The sequence below is a fragment of the Stegastes partitus genome, unplaced genomic scaffold, assembly GCF_000690725.1.
Source record: "Stegastes partitus isolate 25-593 unplaced genomic scaffold, Stegastes_partitus-1.0.2 Scaffold337, whole genome shotgun sequence".
Classification (NCBI taxonomy): domain Eukaryota; kingdom Metazoa; phylum Chordata; class Actinopteri; family Pomacentridae; genus Stegastes; species Stegastes partitus.
The window spans coordinates 20192-41365 of record NW_007578068.1 but is presented as its reverse complement, the minus strand read 5'-3'; the positions used below and the strand labels follow the sequence as shown (position 1 = coordinate 41365).

The window sequence follows — 21174 nt, the reverse complement described above, 5'->3', positions numbered from 1 at the left end:
CATGTTCTTTTTTTAAATACTTTTTCTACTGTTGAAGCACAGTTTGGAGGTACTTTCATACTTTCACTTGCTAGTTTACATTTTTATCTGCCTGCCTACAGATTAGACTGTAATCCACTGCATTTATTAAACAGAATTGGTGCATATTAGGATTTTACAAACAAAACACTGTTATTATCTACAATGTGATTCATTAGTACATTAAAAATGCTGCTTAAATGCATCAGTAGTTATAATCAAGTGATGCATTTACTCTCGATGCTTGAAGTGCTTGTTGAAAGCAGAAGTTTACATACACTTCATAAAAAGACCAAACCTTTTTTTTTCTCTCTCTCTCTCTCTGACATTAAATGAGACTAATCTTTTCCTGTTTTCAGTCAGGTAGGATTACCAAAAGAGAACTTTACATTACTTTCTTCAAAGTCAGAAGTTTACATACATTTCCTTAGTATTACCTTAAAACCGTATGACTTGGGTAAAATGTTTTGGGTCCACAAACTTCTCACAACAGTTTGATAGAATTCTGGCCCATTCCTCCTGACAGAACTGATGTGACTGAGTCAGGTTTGTTGGCCACTTTGCTCTGCCCACAAATTTTCTTGAGGATTGAGATCAGGGCTTTGTGATGGCCACTCCAAAACACTGACTTTGTTGTCTTGAAGCCACTTTGTAACTAATTTGGCAGTATGCTTAAGGTCATTGTCCTTTTGGAAGACCCATTTGCACCCAAGCTTTAACTTCCTGGCTGATGTCTTGAGATGTTGCTTCAATATTTCCACATAATGTTCTTTCCTCATGAACCATGAGGTGCACTGCACACCAGTCCCTCCTGCAGCAAAACACCCCCACAGCATGATGCTGCCACCCCCGTACTTCACAGCTAAGATGGTGTTCTCAGGCTTGCAAGCTTCCCCCTTTTTCCTCCAAATGTAACTGTAATGGCAATTTTCAATGCCCTAATGTCCTTTAATTGCCGTTACTGCACAGGTGGAGCAGGAGTGAACCAACCCAAAACAGAATTTCCGGTCCGTATACTTGCCATTAGTAAATGGTTTATTTGACAATATGCAAAGATGAAAATACAGCAGTTTTTCTATGGTGAATTTGGTATATATCTGTACTGGTCTGATGCGGGTCTGCTGAGAACTGTGTGCCCTCCCTCCTATCTATACACCGCTTAATCCTCATTAGGGTCGCCGGGGGGGCTGGAGCCTATCCCAGCTGACTTAGGGTGAAGGCAGGGGACACCTTGGACAGGTCACCAGTCTATCACAGGGCATCTTTATATACAGTGTATGTAAACTTCTGGTTCCAACTGTAGATGTGGTTGACTTTTGCACACAAGGAATCTTTTAATGTGGGACATTTTCTTGTGACAAGGTATTTTTACATTGTAATATTAATACTTAAAGGATCTGAGTACTTCTTTCACTACTGCATGAAATGTGTTTCTAAAATGTGTGGATATAACTGCTGAATTCAATAGTCACAGCATCTGTGCATTCCTATTATTGTAGTACTTAGACGTTTCCTTTAATTTGGCTTTACTTGGGTTGATACTGTTGGGGATCATTTTTCTTTTTTTTTAATGTGTGGCTGGGTGTTCCCACCATTGTGGTTTTCATCCTGCGTGCTATAATTATTGTAGCTTAGAAGTCAGAAGTCTGCTTACTGTACACACACGCGCGCGCGCGCGCGCACACACACACACACACACACACACTCACACACACACACACTCACACACACACAGTGGCAGATGGCTGATCAGAGGTAACACGTGTAATACAAGTGGGTGGGGCGGAACACTGTAAACACCAACTGTGCTCCTCGGCTTACCTTGTGACTTGATTTATGGGGTAGATTAGTTAGCTGCTCGTACAATCAGATGGTACCTGGCTAAGAGCACCGACAATGTTTCTTTAGCGCATCTAACCTGAAGCGCAAAATGCGATGCTATCTCCACGCATTTCTCCTGTGCGTGCTCCTCAGCCTCCTCTCGCTGCTGTACGTGTTCAGCCAGCTCGCCTCCACCCTGGAGGACGCGGACGGCTGGGCTGCGGGACAACACGGGGTACCCGACCGGAGCGGGCACGAGAGCGGCCGTCTTCTCAGGAAAATGCCGGGACTGGCAGGCCTCCGAGACCGCGAAGACAGGTAGCCTAGCGGGCTGTGTTGCCTGATTTTATGTCACAGCTAGCAGCAGTTAGCTTGAGCTGTTAGCTAGACCTGCTGAATTAGCTCCAGTTCAAGAATTAACGTTAGCTTGATCTTTGTAGCTACTGTTTGCTAACGTTAGCAAGTTGTAGAAGCTACTTTAGAATAGAACAGAACTTTATTGATCCCTTTGGTGGAAACCTCAGGGAAATTGTTGTTTAATGTTAGCTCCATAGTAATTTAACCATTTGCTGGAGGGGAAAAAAAATACACATTTATTTATACCGTTTTCCTTCCACCCCAGGTAGTTTGTATGTTGACTTGTGCCACCTGTGAGCTATGTGGATAATTTATCAGCTTAACCTTACTGCCAACTAACTCATTAACGTTAGCTGTAGGCTGGATTTAAAGGACCACCACCTGTTTAACTAATCTAGGAGCTACTTCAGGAGAGATCTAATCGCTACACACAGAATTCTGATGTCTTTAAGACTTATTTAACATTGAGGATCCAAAAGACCATGTTTTTATTCTGTCAGGTGTAAGTCACTATCAGTTTCTTACTGGAATCCCTATTGGAGACTGCCTGCTGATGTTTGTGGAGTGAACTGCTTATTGGAATCATCTCTTAGGTATGACTAATTTTGTGAACCTTTATACCAGTGATCAATATCAATAATCAACTTTCACCTACTTCCCAGGTACACAGTTCAGAATCAAAGCTGTGTTGTTGCTGTTTTCACAGTGTTCCTTGTGACTACTCTTGACTTCTTGAAGTCGTAACCACCACGTCATGATGATGTTCACTTATAGACGCCAGCAGTATCTAATCAGCTGGCTCTTTATTTTAATCATCTGTAATCCTATCTGTAATACCTTTATGGATGTAGATGTGGCATTAGTTTGTCTTGAATCAGAGTCTGGAGAGACCGATCAAGGAGGTCTGAGGGCTTTCTTGAATCTGTCTTGCTGGATACAGTCTTTCAGATATATGGCATGTATACAGAGACATGATTGAAAGTTGGCTATGTGCTCTATAAAAAAGTTTGACAAGTTCCATTTATGATTTCCAAACTTGAAAGCAGTAGTTACAACGAGCGCTTGGAGGCAGCACAAAGCCTGAGTGATAGTTCTGTTCCGCATCCTCCATTAAATCTAATGACAGTTCCAACCCTACAGCGCTGAGCACCAGTCAGCTGAGACTACTGATGTTTTCATTACTTTGCTGTCTCCTGCACTTGCCAGTAGACGCATGCTGCTGTAAACATAGATGTCAGGGTTAAATACTGATTCATTTAACTTTGTCTCGGCCCTTAGTCGGAGGTCAGGCTCTTCCGTCAAGAATCACAGTGACGAGAGGAGTCACCTGGCTGTGGTGGCCTGTGGCCCCAGGCTGGAGGAAACTCTCACTATGTTGAAGTCTGCCGTTCTCTTCAGCAAAAAGCCTCTGCATTTTTACATCTTTGCTGAGGAAGAACTACACAACAACTTCAGAGATGCTGTAAGTGTGCTCCCCAACAACACCTTTGTATGTACTGTATTCATTTGCTGTTATGCACTGTTATGACTCAATAAGTGTGAATGTTGTCTCATATCACTGACAACTGGCATGTACAGAATCCCATTAAGAAGATACGATGAAAACCATTGCACAAGTTGGAACAGTCACACCATTAGCTCGTCCTGTGGTTTTAAAGTGTTTAAGTCTTCTCTTGTTTTGCAGTTTTTGTAACTTTTTGGCCCAAAGGCAAAGATCTAGATTTAGAAAAGAGAACAAAAAAAGATAAAACTGTACCTTTGGATACTGTTGTTCCATATTTTCTTGTGCCTATCTTTTCTTGAAGCTGGCATCATGGCCTCGAACAGTTCAGGCCAAGTTCAACTTCACCGTCTACCCCATCACTTTTCCCGAGGACAATGCAAAAGAATGGAAGAAGCTCTTCAAACCTTGTGCCTCTCAGAGACTCTTCCTGCCAGTAGGTCTACACTCATCCTTCACTTGTTTGTTTTGTGGCAAGCACACTTGTGCAAGAATGTTCTGTTAAGTTTCCCATTTGTTTGTTTTTCAGCTAATCCTGAAAGAGGTGGACTCCTTGCTTTATGTAGACACAGATATTCTTTTTCTGCAACCAGTAGAGGACATCTGGGCCCTGCTCTCTCAGTTCAATTCAAGCCAGTTAGCTGCCATGGCTCCAGAGCACGAGGAGCCACGTATCGGCTGGTACAACCGTTTTGCCCGTCACCCGTACTATGGCAAGACAGGCATCAACTCAGGGGTCATGCTCATGAACATGACACGCCTCAGGGAGAAATTTTTCAAGGTAATTTTGTTGTTTGTTTGCCGCTGTCAACTGCTTCTGAGGTTTTATACTTCATAATGTAATGCAATGTAATGTCTCTGTTGTGTTATGCTTTCATGATGTTCATTCATTCAGTGTACAGTACAAAAAATAGCTAAACAATTTAAAAAAAAATGTGTGGTAACTCGGACTAGCTGTTTTTCACAATTCCACATGTTATATTCAGTTAATGACCGAAACATGTAAAGATGTGGGCACTATTTTGACACTGAAGAATTAAAAATGTTGAGGGAGAAGCTGCACTGCACTACCAACATCAACCAGCTGATGTCACTCTTGTAATTCCCTTCTCATCTTCCCAGTGAGCCTGTTTGTTTGACAGATAAACCTTTTCTGTAGAGTTGATGTGAAGTGTTTACCAAAGGGTTCATTGTCCAGAATTGCAGGTTTATGGGGTTTTTTTGTATTCAAAATGACACAAATGCTCTGTGATTGCTGTCTGATTGCAGAATGACATGACAGCAGCTTCACTGCAGTGGGAGGAAATTCTGATGCCCCTTCTCCAGAAGTATAAACTCAATATCACATGGGGTGACCAGGACCTTCTAAACATCATATTTCATCAAAACCCAGGTTTGTGCAACCACAGCATTATTTTTGAGTCATTAATTCAGGTCACGAGCAATGTTTCATTTAAGATGTTTATTGTTTGAGACATTTCCTATCAAATACATTTTTGAAGGATTTTAATGGAGTGTTATTGAATAAAACTCAGTTATCTGTAATCTGTGGTAACTCAGTTGTGTCTCTTGCTGTTTTACAGAAAGCCTATATGTGTTCCCCTGCCAGTGGAACTACCGTCCAGACCACTGCATCTACGGCAGCAACTGTAAACAGGCTGAAGAAGAAGGTGTCTTCATTCTCCATGGTAACAGAGGAGTTTATCATGATGACAAGCAGCCAGCATTTCGAGCAGTCTATGAAGCCATACAAAAGGTACCGACAGCCTCACAGAAATACCCCATAGTGCACTGACATGAACAAAATTGCCTTTACTCAAAGTGTTCTTGTTCGTAACCAAACGCTATGTCTTGTTAAATATATCTGAAAACGATGGAATATATTTATTCTTCCAAGAGTTTTTAGTGAGATATTCCAGACGCAGCTGAGTGGAGCACTTAATGCAAGAAGAAATAAAGTTTGAAAGGCTTTGTTTATTCCACAGATGAGGGATCATTTTATAGACTTTGTCTCTGGTGCCTCTGTTTCTTTGGAGGGCTGTTGTGTGGGCAGACTAGACTATTTGGAGGAACATTTGCTAGTCATTACATTATCAATAGGTACTCCAGGTCATTGCTTTTCTCTTATGGATGCTTCTGTCCACCAGTGCTTAATCAATAGCCTGTTAAACATTTCCGTCATCCTGTCTTGGGTCTCCCCTCCTGATTTCACCCGGTGGAATACTTGCTTTTAGTTGTGTGCTGGCTTGTGAGGCTAAAATTCTCTACATTTGTTGCAGAGTTGATGCACCTTTATAATATTATTCAGATATTTCTGTTGGTATTTCGGACTGGGTCAAAAGAGGCCCTTGGTAGGAAAACCTACAGTTATTCATAACTCAGTAAATTCCATCATGACCTATGAATGCATGACAAAACCAAATCCTTTCAAATTTTTAGGCTTATTCTGTCGTTGTTTAGAATTAAATATAGCTGCCTTTCTGTATATACGAACATTTAAAACACAAAATGTTTTGATTTAAAGGAGCAAATGTCATGAAAAAAACTGTACTGTACTTTCCAACTTCTCAGGCCTGTCTGTGGCCTTCAACACAAGGTCATTCCTTCCTACTAAACATATAAATCTCCAAGTCTGTGTGTAACTGACTAAGAATAAACTCCAGTGCCCATGTTTACTGTTATAAAGACACACATCACCCTGTGTCACATATAACAGGTTTTGATTACTGAGGTGATACAGTTCATCGCTGGTTTTGGTGTTGTTTTGAGATGATGTTTTCTTGGGTCTGTGCTAAAGCTTCTGTTCACATGTTTAGAATAGCTGATGAGGTTCGGCTGTGTCTTGACACCTCCTGTAAAAACTTCTTTAAGTTTGTTAGATGTGCTACAGAGCACTGTGCTTCAAAATCAGGATAGAACTTGGATTCTAAAAGTATGGCGCCTGTCAAATTTACTTTAAATGCGTTCCAGCTTGTAGAGTTTAAAAGCTCATTACATTTTCTTCATCAGTGAGAAAGAAAATCAGCCCGAGAGCTCTCTCGCTGTTTCGCTGGTGGCTTGCCTTCGATCTTCTATTGTTGATTTCAGCACAACGGTCAACATGCAGGCAGCAATCGGGGGAGCAAGGGAAGCTTCATTAGCTGGTCTCCATCCATTACCGCCACAGGGCCTAGCCTGGCCACTATCAGTACGGGCAATGTTCTCAGCCATTAAGTAAACGAGCAGGCTTCATTATGGGGCACTCGGCCCTCATGCCTCCATCAGTCTCTCTGACAGCACAAACACACATACAGCACATATACCAGACTCACCCGATTTTAGGAGGAAGAGGAGTGCTGCTGTTTGTCATTAGCGAGCGCAACACATATCCCATATCATCCAGATGAATGGAGGAGAAGGGGCTTTATCGTACAGTTAGACAACCAAAGAGTGTTTCATTCTTTGTTTTTTTTTATTTTTGATTTTTTTATTTAGGTTATGTTTTGTTGAAGTTTTTATCAGCTCTTCCTGTTGCTTCATCTCCCTCGGTCCCCTCCCACTTTGTTCCCACTCAGTCCTTTGAGGACAGCATCCTAAAGCCTGGAGCTGGCAATTCTGGAAGAAAGTCTCATTTCCATCCAACCAAGAGATCCTTAGTCAGCCCAGCTCCCAAGGCAGGCTCTCTCAGCCAGCAGAGGAACTTGCAATAAAGGGCACTACCATTATCCAGCCAAGCCCACAGAAGAGTTGTAAAATTTTTAGTGCTGATGCTAGTTTGAGACATCATGATGGCTGTGTGGACAACGCACCAGCCACATCCACATAAAAATCGATAGGAGGCTGTTAATGGTGCTTTATTGCCTGCCGCAGTATATGAAAGATAATAAAGAAAGCGTGCTTTGAGTAACATAATGCTTTGCCAAACTGAAGTCAAATAAGATGTTGTAAAAGAGTGATTTCTTTTATTTACTAGAGCAATAAAAATTGGGCGTATCTCAATATAAAAAATGAAAGGCCCACAGCTTTATTTGCATACTGTACGTGACAAAAGCCTTGGCTGCTAATATTAACTGACTGAAGAGCTGGATGGGTTTTTTTTTTCTTTGCTGTTTACTTGGTGACACAAAAGCATACAATAATGAAGCATATCTGGAATGCTGCAGCTGTGGCTTTTTACCAGTGTTGTCACGCCTTACTAAGCCCATTTGTGTGTAGTTGTGGTCATAGATATTCATCATCCAAACCCACTGAATTGACAGATATGAATCAAATGCAGAATGTTATTGTCTTGAACTGACAGTGACAAATGGGGTACCTAATTCACGTGATTTGAATGCAGCTCTCATTGTCCCGTCGTGGCTGTCACAGGAGGCAACAGGTGTAGTGCGCGCACACTTGTGCTTGATTTTCTACAAAAACATGTTTTCGATCTTTTCTGTGTAATACCAGGAGCAAAGGAGGAGCTGAATTTAAAGTGGGTGCAGCAAGCAGAGGCACAGCGATGTGATGAAGTCTGGTCTATATTAGTAGATCGCTGATATCAGAGATATAATACCTGCACGTGTTTCTCTTTATCCCAGTACCCATTCGGTGAGAACATGGAGGCTTCGCTGCTTCAGCCGCTGGAGGCGTCGCTGCAGACAACCACACACACCTACTGTGGCAGGGCCAGCCACCTGTTTACCAAGAGGTTAAAACAGAGCATCATGTCTGTTCAACAGGACGCCACAAAAAGAAGATGATGGGGTCAGCATTTCCGTGAAAAGTGCCTAATGTCTCTCTGTTAGCAGAGACCTAGATTTGAGTTACTCCTGTGGAGACGATGAGCTGGATGACAGACTCAGGTCAACACCGAACCATCATTTGTTTACAAGCTTCATATTAAGACACTGGAAAAGGAGTTGGATAAGCTGCAGATCAGGCTTCAGTTTTTAAGTGTTGATTCATATCTGTCCAGTGAACTCACAGTCAGGTCCCTAATGATTTCTTACAATGGTGGAAAATGCACTGAATCCAGTTTTTGGACTTGATTGCAGACAAGAAAGACATTTTCCTTTATTCCAGACAATCAGGTGGGTTTTTTTTTTTTTTGTAAGACATAATCTACGCTCACTTTGTACAATTGTCTAAGGATTTTGTGGGAGAAAAAAAAAAGAAATCCAGAGTTATCAAGAGTATTTTATTAGAGGTTTAATATAATTCTGCCAACAGGTTGTGTTTTCATGTTGTTTCCCTGCAGTATATTACATAAAAGGGTTGTTTCTAGGTACGTGATAGGCACATGAAAATGTTCCGTTTTATTTAACGCAACATGTGCTCAATGACGATACTTTAAACGTATAGAATCTGACCAGTATTTATTGTTGTTGGACATCTGTGATAAGAAGCACTTTTTATGTCTTAGCCTCATGTTAAATTCTTATGTTACCATTTCATGTACTCCAATAAGGGAGTTTGCAATACTTTCTTTTTTTACTGTACATTAAATCAATCGTTTTGGTAACTTTACCAATAAAACCACATTTTCCAATAACTGGTAGAATGTCATAAAGAGCCGTTATTTTCTAATTAAACCAGCCAGCGTTACAATATCTGCTCTTTGATGTGTGTGTGTCAAAACATTTGCACAACTGATTTCAGGATTGTGAGGACACAAAGTCGTACCTGTGATTTGAGTGTTTTGCTGTAAAGATGGGATAAATATTTAAACACGTGGTGGATATTTTATTAATAAAAACATTTATAATGATACCTAGGAGGCAGTAAGTGCTATCTGTGAAAAAATAGTAATACTAATGTCATATCAGGTGAATGTGACACAGTTGTAAAGTGTAAGATGATGGTTGGAGAGTTCCTAATGTCGCTCTAAAAGCAAATATACAGTGTTTTGAGCAGAGCCTTTTAAAATAAGAAAAATGAAGCAAGTTTAACAGTTATGTTTTTGTAATAAGGTCAATTAATTCTGGTGTAATGAAATTATTTTCATACGAATTCCTGAAGGTTTAATTTGGCACATTCTGTTCTCATTTTCTTGCAGTTAAATTTGTATTCGTATGAAGTCTTTTGCCATCATAACCGCTTTGCATAAAGTCTACTTGTTGCCCACTCACTCCACACAAAGACTGAGCATGAGCCATGTCCTAGAAAGCAGGAGCAGCAAGCTGAAAATAAGAAATCAATGTGTGAATGTGAAAGACTTCAGAAAGTGTTGTTAGATGGCCAAAAAGGAGCTGATGTGTCTGGGTCAGTAGCCTCTGGCTCTTCATTTCACAGGCAGATTGACACGCGTGCCTGGAATAGGCAATAGGTCTGTGTGATGAATTTAAAATGGTTTCTATGCTAAGCTGCGAGATATATCCGTTTTCTTGTCAAGGAATTGTTAAGTGGGCAGTGGGTGAGGAAAGCGCTTTCTGTGTTTTAGGAAAGAATGATCTCCTCACAAGTTTTACTAGTTATCTCTCAAGCTCAGTTTCATGATGTGAAGTCGGTAGATACGCAGCACAGCAGTGATTCCAGGAGATTAGCATATTAGGCGACTAATTAGCGTATGTAAGCTAATGAGGAGTGACAAAATGTTAGGGTTATGTTTATTTCATCAGGAAAACTTGTCGGAATGGTATATCACTCCAAACCTCAGGGCATGTTACTCCCACTCAGGGTTGTCTGAATCGCTACAGGCTATAAGGAAGGCTTATAAATTGGCACTGGTTCATCATTTTAGTGAAGAACTTGTACGATACAGTGTCATCTGCAAAGGGTTAAACCAGTACATATTGTTCTTGTACACACACACAAAAAAAAATCACAAGAGGTCCATTTATTTCTCCCATGGAGTAATTATGCATTTACAGAGAAATATTCAGTGCTACTGAATACCTTGGAGCAAGCCTTAGTAAGATGGATGTTTACAATTTCAAAGTGCAAAGCATATTCGGTTTTTAGTGGGAAAGGCTAATGCTGCTACAGCCTGGTTTTACTCCCCCTGAGTATAATGGTGATTGAGATCTCATTCTCTTTCGATCTAACAGGAACTGCCAATGGATTATTCATGTTATTGCTTGCACCACTTGGTCTCCGCGATGCTCAATAGCGATTTAAAGCACAGGCATAAATTAGAACAATCAGAGGCAAAATGCCCCCGCAACACAGAGCAAGAAGGTTTATAAAGTATGGATTGTGAAATATTTGGCAGTGCAAAGTCAGCAACATCCTTTTTACCTGAGGAACGTGTGCAGCTTACATCCACAGCAGTTATGTGCAAAAGACATACTGAGTTTCAAGATGACAGGGTCTGTTTTTCACAGTGCAGAGTCCATTACATCTGTTGTTGATGTGAAAATGATGTGCACTCTCGCTACAATTCAGAGTGTCCACTAAAAAATGTGTGTGCACACAATGCACACCGTTTTCTCAGAAGTATTGCACGGCTGCTCTTTAGATGTCGAGTGGGGAAAGTTTATATGATTTGTAACTCAATGGAATGGAAAAAGAAAGGAAAATGTAATATATTTGGAGCCATAATTGGAATCTAATTTCCCTTAGACAAAACTCATTTATCAAGGTAGTTTTAAATGTTATTAATCGAGTTAAAGTGAAAGTACTCAGACCTTGCCTTTTTGCACATTTAACTGTGCTGTGGATTTGATTTTTAATGGCTGCAGTTACAGTAATTTTTTTCCACACTCTGTGACTCATAATAACAAAGTGAAAAAGAAAATGTCTTATGTCCAGAAGTGTTCAGTTTAGTATTCTGCAGGAGACTCTTTTGCAGTAATTATCTTACCACTGTTTTCTGGGGGGTAAGTCTCCACAACATTTGCACACATGGATTAGTGCAGTTTATGAGAGTCCTCCTGGCAGATCCGCACAAGCTCTGGCAGACTGCAGCGGACGCGTTGTGAACTGCTATCTTCAGGTCACTCCACAGATGTAGCCTCGGCCTTGGCTGGGCCACTTAGGGACAGTCAGAGAATTGCCCTCAAGCGGTTCCAGCATTGTCCTGACTGTACACTTCGGCTCACTGTTGTGCTGAATGGCCATGTGCTCTGTGGAGCAGCATCCTCCCTGTCACTGCTGCTGAGAAACTTCCCTTTAGCATTGTCCTTCCATCACCTTTTACTATAGGGATAGTATTAGCCAGATGATGAGCAGTGCCTCATGTTTACCGGACATAATTCTTATGGTTCAATTTTTGTATTGTCAGAAAAAGAATCTTTGCACATTGCACTGCCTTCTTCTTGCCTTCTGCTATCTGCATGTTACTGTTTTCAAAATCATATTTACTGACAACCTACACTCTGAAAGAAAAATTTCAAGATTTCAAGATTTGGATTGTACCATAATGCATTCCTGCTTGATTATCATTATTTTTTTTCTGTTGTTGTTATTGAACTAGCCATTGTAATGACAGTGCTAGTCTCCTCCGAATGTTCCACCAATTCTCCGCCCCTAGTTTGCAAGGAAACTGTTGGTGTCTCCTGGGTTTAGCACCGCCCAAGAAGACTGTCCATCCATCCATCATCTATACACTGCTTAATTCTCACTGGGGTCACAGGGGGGCTGGAGTCTATCCCAACAGGGGACACCCTGGACAGGTCACCAGTCTATCACAGGGCTACATGTAGAAACAATCAAACACACTCACATTCACACCTACGGACAATTTAGAATCACCAATTAACCTCAACATGCTTTTGGACTGTGTGGGAGGAAGCCGGAGAACCCACGCTGCACAGGGAGAACATGCAAATTCCACGCAGAAAGATCCTAACCGGCTCCCAAGATGACTGTGATTACCTTAAACACAGACTGCATACTTTTGTCCCCGATAGCAGAATGATGATGAGGTAGAGTCAGACCATTCTCGAGTGCTGACACAGCACTGTGCAGATAGGTCTGGCTCTGCAAAACTCAGGTGCTTGTTGCTCAATTATTTAGTGTGTCTGCACGGCCAACTCTGAAAAAGAGTTCTAGTGATTTCAAAATGCCCTCATTTTACAATTACTGAGATCACCGTGCTCCTGAGAACACTCGAAGCTTTAGAACAGGTTGATACCTTTGCCCTGAACCACATCTCAGAACACATTTGTAGTAGAGAGTTCATTGATTAGCTTTTGTCCTGACATTATGTCAAGGTTTCAGTCACATTATAGTAACATCTCAAGGATAATTAAAGCAACAGGATGCACCTTTTTGAGTGTGGCAGCAAAGAATCTATATATTTTTGTGAATAAGAGATTTCATTGTCAGTTTATTTTTTCCATAAAGTTCCAAAAACATGTTTTGACTTTGTCATTATGGGTTATTGACTGTAGTTTCATAAAAAATGTTTTTATTTAAAACGATATCTACAATCGAGTGTGTGCAATGTGTGTCTAAATGTTTTCTGAATTCACTGTGTATACACATTTACTGTATATTTACTCTGTGCAAGCATGCAGTGAACCACCAAATGAGCTAAAACAGGCATCGGAGATGAGTCTGTGTTTTTACACGACCAAACACACAACAGGCATTACAATGTTCATTTATTGCATTAATATCAAAAATGTTTATGAATGGGGCTGCAAGGTGGTTAGCACCGTTGCCTCACAGCTAGAAGGTCGCCGGTTCACGTCCCCGTGAGGACACCTGGGATCTCTGCATGGAGTTTGCATGTTCTCACCGTGCAGCGTGGGTTCTCTCTGGGTTCTCCAGCTTCCTCCCACACAGTCCAAAAACATGTTGAGGTTAACTGGTGATTCTGTCTCTAAGTGTAGCCCTGTGATAGACTGGTGACCTGTCCAGGGTGTCCCTTGAATTGGCCCTAGGTCAGCTGGGATAGACTCCAAACCCCCGCAACCCTAGTGAGGATTAAGTGGTGTATAGATAATGGATGGATGGATGGGTTTAAAGCAGGAAGAGCCTTAAGATCACCTAAAAGGGGGCTTGTGCGGCCTTTATAGATACTCAATATGTGACGGTAAGCACAAGTTTTATTCATTAGGGGTATCTCTGAAGAATGGCCCTCAGTCTGCTCAGTTTGCAAGACAGCACTTCTGACTGAGGATAAGACTCCAATTAGTCAAGACAAGAGCCTGACAGTCAGTCATGTATCTTGTCAGTTTGATAAACTGAACAAAGGGACAACCCAGAGTGGGGATGAGAGGAAAGTAAGTAAGTTTATCACAGCCGAATGGACCAGGTAGAAAAATCTGCTTCTTCCCCCTCCATCCATCTCCTCCGCACTCCACCTTTCCTGCTGCAGAAGGATATCATTTAGGTTGTGAACATTTTGATCAATAGTACATTTGCCTGCGCTGCTGAGACAGGTATAATTGTGCTGTATGTCAAGTTTTAAAACAATTAACGTAATTTACAGTTGAGCATTAGCTATGCATGGATCCTTCAGTATCATGCTGAGAAGTGGATTTGCCACTGTAAGCAGAACACGATGAGAAATAGGCATATGCAAATAAAATGAAATTGCCAGTTGAGTGCCTACACTCAGAAACTATGGATATCACTTTGTAATGAAATTAAGTCTATTTCAGCCTTTTTATGATATGGGAGCTGTATAAGGTTTGGACACTGATTTAATTTTTCTTTGTGCAAAAGTTTCTTCACAGGACGTCTCGACTGAACTGAGATTTAAAGAAGTTAAACTTTGTGGCCATTTGATGTTCTGTGATGCTGTGTTTAGTTAGAGCTTTGAACTAAATGTTAATGTTGAATGACAGCGTTAACATGCTTATGTTCAGGTATAATGTTTGCTAAAGAAAAGAAGAGTACAGATAATAATAATTGATCAGATTTATATCGCGCTTTTCTGGACACTCAAAGACGCTTTACACTGTCAATTATTCATTCACACACATTCATTCTGGTGGTGGTAACTACGATTGTAGCCACAGCTGCCCTGGGGCAGACTGACAGAGGCGTGGCTGCCATTCTGCCCCTCCGACCACCACCTCAAACAATCCATTCATACACATTCACACCAGGCAAGGTGGGTGAAGTGTCTTGCCTAAGGACACAACGATCATGAAACAGGTTACAGGGCGGAATTGAACCGCCGGCCTTCCGATCATCGACCGACTCGCTCTACCACCTGAGCCACAGCCTATGAGGTGGACATATGTGTAATCCATTAGTTTTGTAAATTGTAAACTAACCACAAACTGAAATATTTAGCAGTTAAGATTGTGATCAAACAAGATCATCATATGTGACAACCACACATTTTAAAAAAGCTACTTGTCACGAGCTTCGAAAAACAGCCCTGTTTTCTGCTTTGTGGCATTTCCAGGCATTTCCAACTAATCCAAGAGGGTTTTTAAATAGTTAGATTTGCTTAAGAAACAGCAGATTTTTTTTTTCAAAAAATTAAGGAACACTTGATCCTTCAGTCTATCACAAAGTCACCAAGTTTGGAGATACCTGGTTTTCACTGGACAGGAAAGATGTGGAAAATTGTGATCTAAGGAGTAGCTAGTAATAAAAGCTGTGTGACAAATGTAATGACGTAAAAAAATGTAATATTTGTGTCCGAGTGCAATAGAAGTGTAAAGTGTCATACAGTTAAAATACCCAAGTCATGTACAAGTGCTTTAAATTCAGACAAGTAGAGCACTCAAGTAAATGTACTTGGGGTCACCAAATTTACTAGAATTCATTCTAAGCAGGACATAATGTATGTTACAAATGTCCTGAAAATCCATCCAATAGTGGTCAATACATTTCATTAAAAACCACAAATTTTAGGGCATCACCAAAGTCAGTTTATGTGCCTTCTGGTGACCATGAATGTCTGCCAGTGTTTGTAGCAATCCATCCAACAGTTGTTGAGATATTACAGTCCGGACCATGCAGCGGGCCGACGGACCGACAGACTGACACCGCCGTCCTGATCCAGCACACGGCTGGCTCGCTAAAGATTATTCCTGGATTTACTTCTCTAAACCAAATGGCGCTCTTGCAAATACTTCAGATTTATTCCTCCATGAATAAAAGGTTCGCTGGATTAATGGCACATCGCTTCATGCTACACCGTGTGGATCAATGTTTCAACAAATAATCGATGCTCCCGGCTACCCGAGGAGGATGGCGGCTCGTCTCCTCTCGCTCGGCGGCCATAAACAACAAGTCAAAGAGCTTCCGTGGAGACCCCAAGGGCTCTCGCCTCCTCTGCCACCACGCGCAAGATAGCAAGGCATGTTTTATAGATGCATACCATTCAAACACACAAAAATAAGGATGTTATTACTCAGTCTCACTCGTATATTGGCTTTTTATGGCCCAGTTGGAGCAAATGTCATTGAGAGTGAGCATTCAAAATGCACAAGTAATACCATCTGTATTACTGCTCATAAAAGCGCGTATCAATCACTCCGGATGACCTTTTTTCCCCCTGATAAAATGTCTCATCAATGAGCTAAATGCCGTTGCCTGAGGGCTAAAGGACTATTTGTTGAAATCAATGCCATGCCAAGTATTGTTAGTGAACAATATGCCTCATGATTCAATACTCCACACTTTCTTAATTGCATTGTAGACACCACTGACATGCAGCATTAATGAACTGAGCATTTGATTCATGGTAACTGATTGACTGTTACGGGCGTCCGTTTCCATGCACCAGCGTGACAGCAGCATCAGTGGCCTTATGACTTGACTGGATGCCAAGAATGTGTTTCTATTGTCTGAATAATGTGTGTCTGTGTGTGTGTGTTCTTTGCTTTTTGGAGGCGTGCCAAAGACGCAGGGGTTTTGTTTATTGGAGTTGTCCTGCACCTCCTGTAGCCCATAAGCCTTTTCCTCACCACAGCGACCTCAGTTTCAGTGTGTCGTTTATTTTTTGGTTTTTTTTTTTTACCTAAATTGTTCTAATTGCTTAATAATTACAGTGCACTGCTCAAACTTTGTTCTGCGAACTTGTCGCTTCATAGCGGTTGTCCTCCTCTTTCATCTTTTTAGTCCCTCGAGTCCTCAGTCTCATATACTGTAGGTCATTTAATTCCTGCACTTGCATCCCTCCTCCACTGGCATTTCCTAATGAATCCATCTCTCCCAGGCCCACACACACAGTGGTCGCTTCATTGACTATCGGAGCAGCTCGACCTACGCGTGGAACCTTTAATTGTTTTTCCCAGCGTCTGACAGCGGACGACACATGATGGATTTGCCAGAACACTTATCTCTGACACGAAAAAGGACAAGCTGCGTATACCTTGAAAAACATCCACAGTCAAATGAGAACTTTAAAAATCCAGCTAAGGCAGCATAAACAGTTTTCTTGTTGTTGTGTTTTTTTTCTTTTTAATGGGCGCATTGCCAAGCTTGGTTTTAGACCAGAGAAGTGTCTCATTTGGAGTAAAGTCAAAGCAAATCCCTTGGGCTACTGTTCCACAAACTCCACAATTTGCCACAAATCTCTCCACAGCTCATGAACTGTTGGCTGTGATGGAAGTGTTAAATGAGCTGAGGTTTTCAAGGAACAGACGTAGACATGCCCCTCATGTGAAACCTATTGTAAAAACCTAATCTCAAACTAATTTAGCATTCTATTTCTTGCACTCTAAGGCATTCGTAACGCTGAAATAGATTAATCAGACACATTACAGCAACAATGCAATTTAAGGTTACCAAGCTGCAAAATGCATAATGAGCTGTGTAGTTTCAACTAAGGAATAGAGCACAAATTGCTCCAAGAAAGACATTTTTCAGACCCCCTTATTATTTTTCAAGGGCACTTTGACCACAAAAAAACACAGCGTTGGTTCCTCATCAAAGCTCCTGTAAGTCATTATCATTATTTATGCATGCTTGGAGGACTGGCCGGCCTAATTTCTCAGTGATGTGACTGATAGTAGGCGGGGGTAGATAAGACGAAGAAGCGAAGAATTTGATGGAATATTTCTCAAGAAAACCTTAGTCTGACTCAAGCAGATGGGGCTTAGCGAAGCACATCGAAAGGCAATTCCTCACCTCATCCAGGAGGACGTCTCACTTGGATTGTGAGTTTTTATACAGCTGACACTATGTGCTCCTACAAAGTGGTTTCTTTAGAAAATGAAAAGAGTAGTAGCTGATACCTATACCATAAATTTATAGAAGAAAAGTGAAATTATTTCCAGCTGAAGTCAAGTTTAAAGTAGCATCTAGCAGAAATACAAGTGCTTTATTTTTGCACATAACAGTTAAGAAAATGTAGTCAGTTAGAGAATCACATCCTCTCCTAAAAGAAAATATGTGAATTTGTTCCTCGACCACTTTGTTCTAAAAAGCACATTTTCCCCCAAACATCACCATGTTCATTTGTTTTATCGTTACAGACAGGGCAACTGAAATCAACCAGCTTCCTCACTAACTTGCAGCTTCACGATACCCTCGCTTGTTGTCTGCGCGACGTGAGGTCAATAATAATATTAAGAGTGAAAGATTCGTTTCACGGAGGCAGCCATTACAGAAAAGTCAGAGCACTTTAAAATGGAGCAGCTGTTTTCTGTGTCAGGGAAATTAACAGGAGGAGAGGAAGCGCTGCCTTTATTTTAAAAGTTGTCCATCACGACCGCGGAATAACCAGATTTCAATTAGAGGGGAAAATCTTTATTGTCATGGGACCCAGAGCGAGTCACCGCTATGTGCCTTAAGGGTCTGACTTCACTCTATTTCATTATCTCCCTCCTGCATGCATGGATTTCCTTTTACCTGTACCCAGCAGCCACTCAATGTTCCGTTCACTCAATATTCTACCTATAGAGGTGTTCAAAGCAAATCAATTGGAGGTTCTGATGTAGAGTCAATTCTAAAGTGTTACACTGAGTGAAACATTTACACTCTGCGCTCCAAGATTTTATTAAGTGATTACTTTTGTTGCCGTGCCACTGGCGCGGGCAGAATGTCATAAAATGCGTGAAACATCTCAATCAATTATTTGTACATGGTTTCATTCAAGCGATGCATAATCCAGGAATGAAGGGATGCAGGTAACATTTGACATTTCTAATAAAGATTGATTTATTTATTTTTTTTGCAGAAGTGGTGCAACATTATTTAACACCTGAATGACAAATTTAATAAGAAGATTAAGTTCTAATCCCGTTTGAAGATCACTGAGGTTTACTGTGTGACACTGGACGACAATCCAGGAGGCTTCTCAGACGAGCATCTTATCAAGACACACACGCTGATGTAATAATCCTTTGGGCCCTTTATGTGGCTGCAAATATATGTTGAGGTTTAATACGAACTCATATACTAATACGACAACTTATGCAAGGGCTGCTGGGTGTCATGAGCCACAGTATCAAGGATTCCATCACAGAAAATTCTGAGTTACAGGAGTCATTGGAAGCTCAAGAGTGTCATGATACACAGGGTCTTTACAAGTGCATGTAAACTTTTGTTCACAGTACACTGTACCGACCTAAGTGCCTTTAAACGTGGGATTACACTTAGATGGAAATAAATGGACTGGAGTACACGTCTTAAAGGGGCTATAAAGAACTATCTTCAACCACAAGAAGTTTTGCAACAGATGGACTAACCCCACAGAACCCTGCCCTCAGCATCATGGAGTCAGTTTGGGATTACATGAACAAACAGGAGACAAGGAGACAGACTGAATCCACACATCAGAGTTCGCCAAGATGCTCAGAGAAGGTGCTTGGAAAAACTGTGTGCAAGTTCAGTAAGACCTGGTATTGTTTTGAGGGCACTTTGACTGAGCTTAGTTAAATTCATCTAAACATTTTCTAAGATCGAGAGTGTAGGAACGTGGTTCATGTTAGAGTTCAGTCTAGGAGTGATCCAAAAATGCAACACAGGGATAGCTGGTTAGAAAATAAGGGTTTAATCAGGCTGTAGGGAAACAAGGGACACCGGGAAGCACGGTAGGGAAGCCGACTGAGGAAGGGAAATCCAGGAGAAGTTCCAAGAGGGACAGGGAGGCAGGACGGCCAAGGCTGGAGCTCGGCTGCAGAAGATGGGCCGGAGAACACGTCGATCTGTCGGGGAGGTTCTGGTTAGCAAACGCAGACAAGACGACAGTAAGACAAAGCAAGATTCTCAAAGCACATTTCTTCTAAGCAAACATGCTGGCCGATTACCACTCGAGGGAGAATAATCCACTGGTGCTGGAGCACAGGTGGAGGCTGGCTTCATCCAGCGCTGATTCCTGATGAACCCCAGGTGTGGGAGAGCGTGAGTGAGACCTCTACGGACCACAAACCCTGCCCAGCCTGAATAACACTGGCAGCCACAAAAACAACCAGGACATAAACAAAGCTTCACAATACAGGCCTAAACACTCAGATCACCACAGTTCATGCTTTCAAGTAAAACTATAAACACAAATGAACCTGCATAGTTATTAGAACTGCGGAACAAAATGTTTCCTGTTGTTGAAACCAGCAGGATAAATCCAGGTGGGGGAAGTGAGAGAGCAGCGGTGAGCTTTGGTACTTTTGAGTACACGTTCAAATGCAGCAGTTGTGTTGGCGAGCCTCAAGGTGTGAACTTAGTGAAACTTTTCTAAATAAATAAATAAAATGCACGCCCTGTACATACTGGCCTCCTGGCAGTTGGTGTTTTCGTCCGAAGTCCGACCCTGTTTGCTAGAAAAATGTCATGAGGTTGCCCCAGAATATAAATGCACACAGGTCTGAGTTAGGTTGGAGGAACTTCAGCAGCAAAGTTTTAACAAAGTGTTCAGTGTCTTTCACCTCTGGAGGATCTGAATGCAACATAATATGTCAAGAGGAACAAAACTTTTGGACTTTTCAGGTGATCATTAACATAATAAATCCAGTCTGACTATGACTCAGCCTGTTACTGTTGAGGAACTATTGTGTTTTTACAACAACTGTAAAAATATCAGAGCATCAAAAAGAGAAGACCAAATGGATGGATCTGTTTATTTCTCTACGTTATTTGGACCTTTTGATATCACTGTTACTGTGATTTTAATAGTCATAGATGAAGCATGGTAATTTTGCTAAAATTATATTAATTAATACGATTCAATAAGATAAAAATAAAAGTCCCTGCATCGTTGGAAACATGCTGGACAAAAGGGGGCACCTGTTGACACCGGCTTTCTCATAGTGGCTTCTCAGGGGTAAAACCAATTCTGTTGAAAAGACCTTTCTTCTGATCCTCCTCATCTAATTATGCTGCAGAGCAGACTGCAGAGAGGCTCAAATTGCATCCTGACCTTCATCTATGTCTCCCTGATTTTAGGTGAAAACCTCATAATGCCTTCTTTTAAAGTTTTAAAGGGTTCAAGCCTTGTATCGATTTTCACTTGACTATCTACGTGCTCTTTATTTTTATATAATGATAAAGTTATTGAGCACAAGTGTTCTTCATCTATCATCGCTCCACCAATATGACGCTTCAGTAAACAGCCTTATCATTCTTCATTGCACAGAAGGAAAATTAGTAAGGTAAATTGTTTGGAGTGTGTTTGGCTCAGCAGCATCAGTGATACTATTGTGAGGTGGTTTGTTTGTGTAAAG

The 21174-nt window shown here is 41.3% G+C and overlaps 1 protein-coding gene across 2 annotated transcripts; it reads left to right on the top strand.

The window, feature by feature from the left end:
* The first annotated feature begins 1816 nt into the window (after nucleotides 1-1816).
* LOC103358852 (glucoside xylosyltransferase 1-like) lies at nucleotides 1817-9427 on the top strand. 2 transcript variants are annotated; one of them, XM_008283991.1, is made up of 8 exons: nucleotides 1817-2157; nucleotides 2697-2789; nucleotides 3475-3658; nucleotides 4002-4133; nucleotides 4227-4478; nucleotides 4967-5090; nucleotides 5281-5453; nucleotides 8257-9427. In XM_008283991.1, the coding sequence occupies exons 1-8, from the start codon at nucleotides 1949-1951 to the stop codon at nucleotides 8416-8418; spliced, it is 1329 nt and encodes a 442-aa protein (XP_008282213.1). In that variant the 5' UTR covers nucleotides 1817-1948; the 3' UTR covers nucleotides 8419-9427. The 2 variants fall into 2 exon arrangements, with proteins under 2 accessions (XP_008282213.1, XP_008282214.1); XM_008283992.1 differs by lacking the exon at nucleotides 2697-2789.
* Nucleotides 9428-21174: the final 11747 nt, after the last annotated feature.